The sequence below is a fragment of the Sinocyclocheilus anshuiensis genome, unplaced genomic scaffold (assembly GCF_001515605.1).
Source record: "Sinocyclocheilus anshuiensis isolate Anshui unplaced genomic scaffold, SAMN03320099.WGS_v1.1 scaffold201, whole genome shotgun sequence".
Classification (NCBI taxonomy): Eukaryota; Metazoa; Chordata; class Actinopteri; order Cypriniformes; family Cyprinidae; genus Sinocyclocheilus; species Sinocyclocheilus anshuiensis.
Window position 1 is genome coordinate 975208 of NW_015537959.1, and position 9416 is coordinate 984623.

A 9416-nucleotide genomic window follows, 5' to 3' on the forward strand; every position below is an offset into this window, starting at 1 on the left:
TTAAATTTAAATAGTTTGTTCAAACACAAAAACAATATAAATCCAGTTAATGATCAAACTAACCTAAAATCAGTGTGGACGATGACACTGTTTTTATCTGCTCCATGTGCCCGGTTCACTTGCTGTTCCAGCAACACTTCATCATCAGCTTTAGTAAAATAACCTGATAGATGGGGAATTTACGAAGTCATGTTTTTATGTTGTTTGTATTTAAAGTTTTTCATTTTTTGAGCCCCTCTCTCTTTTAGAATTGCTGACATTTTTACTTATTGAATGTTGTTCTTTGCGCGACCATTTCCAGATTACTCCAGAACAAAGTGAAGAGAGGTGAATGCAGACATACTGGGCAGCAATCACCTGATAGATACGTGCGCATATCGTTCAAAATTCAAATATAGAATAAATGCATTTGATTGGTAAACCAAATTCAGACTTTACGTTTCAATCTCAAATGGTAATGCATGGAATTTATGGAAAAGCTCAACTAAATAGCAGCGCTAATAAGTGGGGGGCGTGGTGGCTTTGGCGATCGGCGCTCCAGTCAATCTACTCCACAGCCAATCACGGGCCCTCTCCTTGCTCGGGCCCCGGGGCTTCAGCCCCGCCTAGCCCAATGGTTAAAACGGCCCTGCTCACAGCGATCTCCCAACCAGCCTTGGCACTTTTGATAACTTCTCCAAGAACAGAGAAAACAGTTGGAAGCCCTCCACAAAAAGCCTAAAACAAAAGGATGAAGGCAAACAAGCAATGCAAGAATGAGTTATGATCTTCCCCAGAGAAAACCAGCCTGGACGTTGTCTGTACTCTCTGTACTTAGCCAATAATGAACCTGTAGGTTTGCACAATGCCCGTTTTGTCTGAGGAGGGCTCAGACTTTTCAATTATTTCTAAATCTGTGGACTATTCTTGCAAGATTTGCTGTCGTTTTGTGAAAGTACAAGCACATTCTGTCTCTTTATACAGCAGAGGCTCTCAACTCTGTGGCAGGTCTGTTCTGATAGGATATGGACAAGAGGGAAAAAAAAATCTAAATGCAAAAAATAAATTCCCACTAGCAATGTAATCAAGAAGATCACTCTGTATGGGAAATCAAACTATATGATATTTTAGTGCACATTTAAATGCAACATAATGACAACACAAGCAGGTTGCAAACTCCTCATCCTTGTAAACCATGTATGAAAATACACAAGGTAAAAGAAAATACAATGCAGACTATAATAAACACAACCCACTTGGGTTACAACAGTGGTTTTCAATCCTGGTGGGACCCACCGCTCTGCACATTTTGTATTTCTCTCTTATATGTCACACTCAGCTGAATTCATGGAGCTCTCTCCTAATGAGCTGATGATCTGAATCAGGTGTGTCAAATAAGGGAGACACACAAAATGTGCAGAGCGGTGGGTCCCCTGGACCAGCTTTGAAAACCACTGGGTTACAACATAAAATTTGCATTCAGATTTATTGGACACATTCGGGTGCCTGTCACAGCGCAGATGTCTTCAGAATCAGAATGCAATTTTGTTGGCCACTGAATTGCTCCAAAGATCACAGTGAATATGAGCCAAATACAACATCCATTTCAACATAACCTGAGGGTGACGTGACTGCGGGGCCACGAGAGATGGCACCGGGCACTCTGTCCACCTTGGCACACCATCTATGTTGGCAACCAGCACAGACGCGCAGCCAAAAGAAGCGAGTTGGGATGTAGACAGACAGGGATGCAGCTCTTTCCATCTGCTCCCAAAGCATCACCAAGCATGAGAGCCACAATAAGAGTAACATCAATTCCAAGAAAAGAGACACTATGGATAGAAATGAACACCAATTGCTCAGTGCTGATGGTCTATGGGAGAAGTTCTGGATATTAGACGTAATGCATCTTACCTCCAGACCTGGCCGAGCTGCAAGATGTGGATGATGGACTGGAAGAGCCACACGAGCACTCTGCAGCATTTCCGCGTGCCGTTTGCAGGCAGGGTTCTGCAGCTGCCGCTCCGCCGTTCGCTGTCCTTGGTGCTGAAATCACATCCGTCCCCGTTCGGGGAAGCGCTCATTTCCGAGTAATCATACACGAACCACCTGAAACTTAACACCTGAACCACTGCGGAGGGAACCACGACGAACACTAACGTGAGCCCGAACCACCAATAGTCCCGCCTCAAGTAGTAGTCCGCTGCCAGCCACAGGTCGGTGGCTCCGTCGGAGAAGAAGACCAGGAGGGCGCACAGCACCCAGCAGCAGTCCAGCAGCGAGAAGCGCTTCTCGGCGCGAGGGTGCACAGGAGCCGCGCTCTGCTCAGGGCCAAGCAGACACCGAGAAGCGCTCTCACACACGGCTGCTCCATCTGATTTAGCAGCCATGTTTGTTGTAGAAAGAGAGTGGGCAAAGGAAAGCGAAGTACGGTGAGATGGGAGGGGAATGTGTGTGCTGAAGAGTGTCTGAAAGCTCATGGGAGAGTTGGGGGAGAGAGAGAGAGAGAGAGAGAGAGAGAGACCTCTGGGATGTAATAGGTTTGTGTTGGGATACAAACAGCCTTGTTTCAGAAACGTTTCGTTGGAAGGACTGCAAAGATTTGTAGCGTCTATGAGACTTTAGTTTTTTCTTTATAAACGTCCAAATCCTGTGTAAATGCAGATGCTACGATGGTGAAATAAAAATGAATGACGGCTTGATACTGAAAATATAACCTAGTGGAATTAATAAATTAGCTTTTCGAAATTTTAAAAGGCATATACGGAGTACAATTTTTGCTATATTTTGCTATATTTTTATCTGACATTCCAGGAATTCCCAAATCTTCCTTTACCTTAAAAATGCATAAATAGCCTAATTATATATTCAAAATGTGGAATATTATATTCTGATTTATATTTGGTACGAAAGTAAAAAGAAAGTCATTTAGAAGGTGCTTTTATTTATAGTAATTTACAGTACAACGACAGCCCCCTGAAGCAACCTGAGGTAGACGCAGAATGTTAACCTAAATGATAATAATAATAATAATAATAATAATAATAATAATAATATTAGTGTTATAAAGAAAATGCATCTAATTTGTATCCGTTTTATAAGTTTTACACATTCTAGGGGGAAAGTAGCCTACGCACTTTCGTGTAAGTCGCATTTTAGCTTTTTGTTTGTAAATTACTTGAATAGATTGTCATATGTATTCTACATCAATTTACACAGTCAAAACAAAAATGTGAATTTTGCCTGTTTCTAATGCTAAATAAGCACTTAAACGCTATTGTCTTCCATGTTTTGGGGCTTTGAGCAGTCATATTTTACTCATTCGATAAACACCTGCCAGCCCAAACTATCCCATTCATCGAGGCATCTTATTTAATGCATTGTATATTTCCCATGTACTTTCAGGTTTATGAATAGAGAATGATAGCACTCGTGCTTTTGTGGTGAAGGATTGGAAATGGTTTATTGATTATTCTCTCTCACTCTCTCTCTGATATTTAATGTTTGACAGCGCGAGGCGAGCACGCGGTCATACTGGAACTGTCATTATGACAGCGAAGCTACATGTCACCAACCCAATCTAAAGTACCATACCTCCTCATGCTCAAGCAATTTGGTGGATGTTAACTCACAAATAATAATAATAATAATAATAATAATAATAATAATTATTATTATTATTATTACTAACCATTTCCATATAGAGACAGTCATTGTGACCACGTCTGATCCTTTTGCATTATATTCAAAGTCTTTTGGGAGATATAGCTCGATATGACAGTTTGGTGTAGGAATAGATCCAGGGTTGCCAAGTCTGTGTAACAAAACCATCCCAGTAAACAAAATGCGAAGTTGGTAATCCTTTATTTTTTAACTATTTAAAAATAAACAATTTACAGTTTTGAGATCTTGTTCTAATGCACATTTTCTCCCTCTTGTTCATTGTTATACATTTCTGCACACAGGCTTCCTACCAGTCATCTAACACAGTTTTATCATTGGTAGAATATAAATTGGGTTGAGTAAATTATTTCAAAACAAGCATTTCAGTCAAATATAATTTATGCAACCTCAAAACTTTAACCCTGCTTGGAAAAAAATCAACCCGTGTCAATATTTTAAAGTTAATTCTATTACACAGGAAAACCGCAGACTTGGCAAACCAGCACAGACTATAACTAAAAAAATTATGCAAAAATATTCAAAATAAAGAATGAAATTTGACAGCAGCAACTGAGTCAAAGATTTCTAGTGGACTAAAGTTCCCTACTAAAGCTATCATGGAGACTTGGAATATATCAATGGACACACACTGACAACATATATTGTGCTTGTCTTTTTATTTGATGGAAAAGAGCTTTGTAAAGATTCTTCAGAAATTCAACACACAAGTATGGAACAACATACGTGTGTGTTGAAAACAAAACCTCCACACAGAGCTTTACAAAAGAGGATGGGTCTATGTGTTTTTGAATTGGTGAAAAATCAATTCCAAGGTAATTTTCAACTTAAAAACCCTTATCTGACAGAATGGAAGCCCAAAAGCATTGCTCATGGACCATAAGAGATGAGCAGCAGACCTAATTACACTTATTCCATTAAGTCAATTAGTGTTCTAGCTTACTTTGGGATTCCTATTGGCAGAGTTGCAGGGTAGGCTCTTTAACTTCCAACAGAGATAAATAACGCTTAGCATTACTGCGGGAATCAGATATACGACATCCACTTTGACACAGAACAGATTCTGACCCAGTCTAATGACTACAGCCCTGTCAGAGAGGTGCAGTGAAATAAAAATAAAAATAAAAAGTTGACAGAAGCAGTGTAAAATTTCAGTTCCCTTTGAGACTGTTGTCCAGTAAATGATAGCTCACCCCAGACCTTTTGGTTCAAAAGACAGCATTGTCCTTTTCTGTGTCAGTTACAGCTGCATGAGTGACTGAATGCGTCTCTTGTAGCAGACATGCACCTCTATCTTTGTGAGCATCTGTCTGAATAATGGGCTGTTTGGTGGGGTCAGAGTACTTGTGTACATGAGCATTAATCAAAGCTTTTTCAGGTGAGTCAGTACTTTCTTATGCTGGTGTTTCCATTGCCAGCAGTTGTCTGAATAGTGCTGTAAGACTTATTGTGTTGTGAAGACCCTGCTGCGGGAAGGCTCACATTTGCACCTTGCTTTCGTCTGCTTTTTCACCCCTCTGGCATAATCATATGACCAATGATTCGGACTGTATTCACTTTGTATTGGTTCTTGTGTCAGCGGAATTTCAAATTCATCTCTTCAGCTGTTTCCATCACTTTTTCCTCATGCTGATGTTCATGAAGTGAAGGAAATGATTGTTATGAAGCGCTACGTGTATGTGCGTCCTCTTAAACCAAACACACTCATAAAAAAGATCAATCTAGCAAATTTGATTCTGCAGTGCCAAAACATCACTTTGGCGCTAATTCCAAAATTCTAGCCATATTAATTTGATATAAAATTAATTTAATCATATTAATTAATTTAGATGATTTCAGTACTGAGGAGGCCTTTACATGACACCGTTTTCAAGTAAAAACTGAAAACATTTTATGCATTATGGCTGTACATGACTTATGGCTGTGCACTATTAGAAAACAATAGTGTTTTCGTCTTCATGTAAACTACTAAAAAGGGAATTTGTGAAAACGGTGATGTCATGCGCATATGTATTACATGTTCAGTCTATAGGAATTCTTATGTACGCAGGCATGGAGTGTTTCTTTACAAAGTAACCTGGCATGCATAAAACACTGTTTTTAGTTGTTTTTGCAGATCTGTGTGAACTCGGATTGTTTTGACAACATTGTTGTTTGTTCATGAAACTTTTCAAAAAAAGCAAAGGAAAAGTCTAATTCATGGAATTATTAACAACTACATTAATTATAATTATTAAATAATAAAAACACTGGCCCAGTCTGTGGGGGTTAAGGATCTTAACCCATAGGTCTAACATCAACCAATAAATCCTCCATCAACAAACAGATAAATACAAAATTCTGTCATGAAACTCTAGAAGGTGCAGGCCAATAGGTTCTAACTCAGTTTGATATAATCACATCATGATTCTCGTGGTGCAGCTGATTGGTTTCGGTAACACTTTATTTTAAGGTCCAATTCTCACTATAAACTAGTAACTTATTAGCATGCATATTACTAGCATAATGGCTGTTTATTAGCACTTATAGGCACATATTAATGCCTTTTTCTGAATTACCATGTTCTAGATCCCTTAACCCGACCCAATACTAAAACATAACAACTACCTTACTAACTATTAATAAGCAGCAAATTAGGAGGAAAACTATTAGTTAATAGTGAATATGTGTTCCCTATTCTAAAGTGTTACCTTGGTTTCTTTTCACATCAGCAGCCAATGAGATTCCTGCTCAACATTCAAATACTGGGCTAGTGCTTGCAATAGCAGTCGCAGCACACTTCAGAAACCCTCCACCTTCCCCAGCTCCACCTGTATAGAGCTGCTATGGGGTAGTTTCATGTATGTTATATATGGGTGTTATCTCATATATATTATATGTGCAGCAGCAGTATTTCTTACATGTTCACAGCAGCTTGTCTGTGGATGTATTGGCAGTAGCAAGAAAATGGTTGAAATCAATTCATTCAGACATGCGATAATGTTCACAGTTTGCAGCAGATCTGAGGTGAGATTGTCGCGACTTTTAGGTGGTGCAGGATAAAAGTAATTGCCATTTCAGTCTTACAGATGCACTGTTGGATTAATAGACTAGAGCAGTTTCATTGTTTTAACTTGCACAACTCTCACAACATGAGCTAGGCTTTTTTCACTAGTCTCATTAGTTATTTTTAATAGATATAACTGACAGCGCAGGTTCAGCTATTACAGAATCTTACAGATGTTGCAAGCGTTACAGCATGTCAAAACATTGTCTGGGGAATGGCTACTTTACTCACAAAAGAAGAGTGAGCGAGTTAATATAGACGGTAGTTGCACAGGTTGGCATTTAGCCGGAAACACTATGTTGATGATGTGATACACTGATGGCTCATTGCATCTGTCATGTCCTATCTCCACCTCTGTCACAGCTACAGAATCCACAAAACACTATGAATTAATAATATTATACCATTATACACAAAGTATATGCAATCTATTTAAACATAAATGACAGTCCAAGCTCTCAAAGTGGCTGTTTGTTGTGATATGCCCGAATGTATTACTCTACTGCTAGAAGGCATGTGACGTTACGCAAGTCTCGTGTTTGAAACGCTCAGTCTGTTTGTGTGTCAGCGGCAGGATTCTCGTGCAGGCTGTCAGCTGCCATGTCCGCTTTCCGTTGTTTGTCTGGTCCTCTCACCCTGGTAAGACGACCGATCTGGTGATCCGCCATGACAGGCTGACGTTAGGGGAAGATGGTTCAAAGAAAAGGCATGAGGGGACTGAAGTCAACTGAAAATCCAATCGAGGAAAGACACAAAAGAAAACCTGTGTGTTTGGGGAAACTACTTTGAAGCTGTAGCTAGCCAAGCAACATATAATTTAAAGCAGTTAGAGCTACGGTTTTGAAAAAGTATATAGCTACACTACAAGTTACTTACAATGACTAATACTATAGTCAGGAGGATTCACTTATATTAAATAATATTAATTACTAGTAGTTCTCATTAAAAAAAGATTAAGTACGTCTGCTAAAAATTTTATTGTGCACACTGAAACTATTTTATCTTTTAAGATACAGTACATAACTATCAGATTATATAATCCATAACATGAGCAGAGTTCAACTTCATGCCATGGAACCGCAAAGCAATGCAGTGATATTAAATGGAAGTGCAAAAAGTAATCCTTCTTCACCTAATAGAAACCAACAGCGGCAACAGAGATGCTGCCATAAAATGCATCTGGGATGTTTGCACTTCGTAGTTGGGCATTTGCTATTACAAAATCATTCAGATTTATTTTGGTAAAATAATAGAGAAGTAGCCTAAAAAAAGAAAACAATGGATGACCAGACAAAAAGAGTTTTTTACTACAGTATTTCTCAACTGAAAATTATACAATTATTTATTTCATTCACATATTTATGCATGGTACCTGGCAACATTTTATTATTATTGGATTCACTTAAGGCAATTTTTTTTTTCAGCTGATGAATGATAAAAAATATTGACAGCCAATCAGAATCCAGCAGACTTTCAAGAGCTCGAGAATTTAAAGCAAGATACAACATGAATGCAGCACACACTTATAATAAGCAGATTATCATCAGTTGATGTCCATGCTAATATAGTTATTTTTTATAGTTGTCAGGAAGTCTCTGTCACCAGTCACCAGCTCTGGACTCCATACCCCAGAATCCTCCCCGGCTCACACCTGTTCACAGTCACGATCACCATCACCTGGAGTTCTGATCACCTGCACCTGCCGTCACTTGCCGTCCGGTCTACCGTTCACCCTGGTGAACTATTCCAGACCCTTACCTGTTACTCACCTGTTGTTTGTACTAGTGATGGGAAACTGAGGCTTTCTGAAGTGTTTGAGGCTTTCATGAAATTGTGCCGAAAAACGGTTCATTACTCGAAGCTTTTAACACAGTGTGCCTTAGTGACATCTGGTGGTCGGACTTTGTTTTCTCTACCATTTCTGACAAATCATTGCGGAGCAGAGGATGGTTTGAAAAAGCATGTGAGGGCTCCTGATCCCCAGTTAAGCCCAGTGAGGGCTCCTGATTCCTCGTTTAGCCCAGGATGGGCTCCTGATCCCCAGTTCAGCCCAGGAAGGGCTCCGGATCTCCAGTTAAACCCAGGGAGGGCTCCTGATCCCCAGTTTAGCCCAGGAAGGGCTCCTGAATCCCAGTTAAGCCCAGGGAGGGCTCATGATCCCCCGTTCAGCTCAGGGAGGGCTCCAATCCCAGAGTTCAGCCCCGTAAGTTCCCCCAAGGATTTTTTTGGGGGGGTAGTAGGGCTCCGGTCATAGAGGCACCATGGCCTCTCGAATCTCCTGATCCGCCATGGCCTCCCGAATCTCCTGATCCGCCATGGCCTCCCGAGCTCCATGCACCGCCATGGCCTCCTGAGCTACCTGATCCACCCTGAAGGACTCCCGTGTCTCCGTCTTGGACCAGCCTCCAGGGCGCCCACCCCCCCTCCCCGGTGAATATGTTACTGCGTGGGACGCGCCTTCCGGGAGGGGGAGGTAATGTCAGGGAGTCTCTGTCACCAGTCACCAGCTCTGGACTCCATACCCTAGAATCCTCCCCGGCTCAAACCTGTTCACAGTCACGATCACCATCACCTGGATTACTGATCACCCGCACCTGCAGCCATCAATCAGCACTCCTACTTATACACGCTCCACTCAGTCTCTCATCGTCCGGTCTACCGTTCACTACCTTGAACCTAGCCTGACTCCCGCTGTTACTCACCTGTGTGT

General features: G+C 40.8%; 1 protein-coding gene across 1 annotated transcript in view; it reads right to left on the reverse strand.

Annotated features, from left to right (window-relative positions):
- The window catches only part of LOC107666518 (XK-related protein 7-like), a 73387-nt gene extending 71007 nt beyond the window's left edge, over positions 1 to 2380 (reverse strand). Inside the window, exon 1 of the mRNA XM_016457900.1 lies at positions 1894 to 2380. Coding sequence (XP_016313386.1) covers positions 1894 to 2369 — 476 coding nt within the window. The 5' untranslated portion in view covers positions 2370 to 2380. The remainder of the gene's footprint in view (positions 1 to 1893) is intronic.
- Positions 2381 to 9416: the final 7036 nt, after the last annotated feature.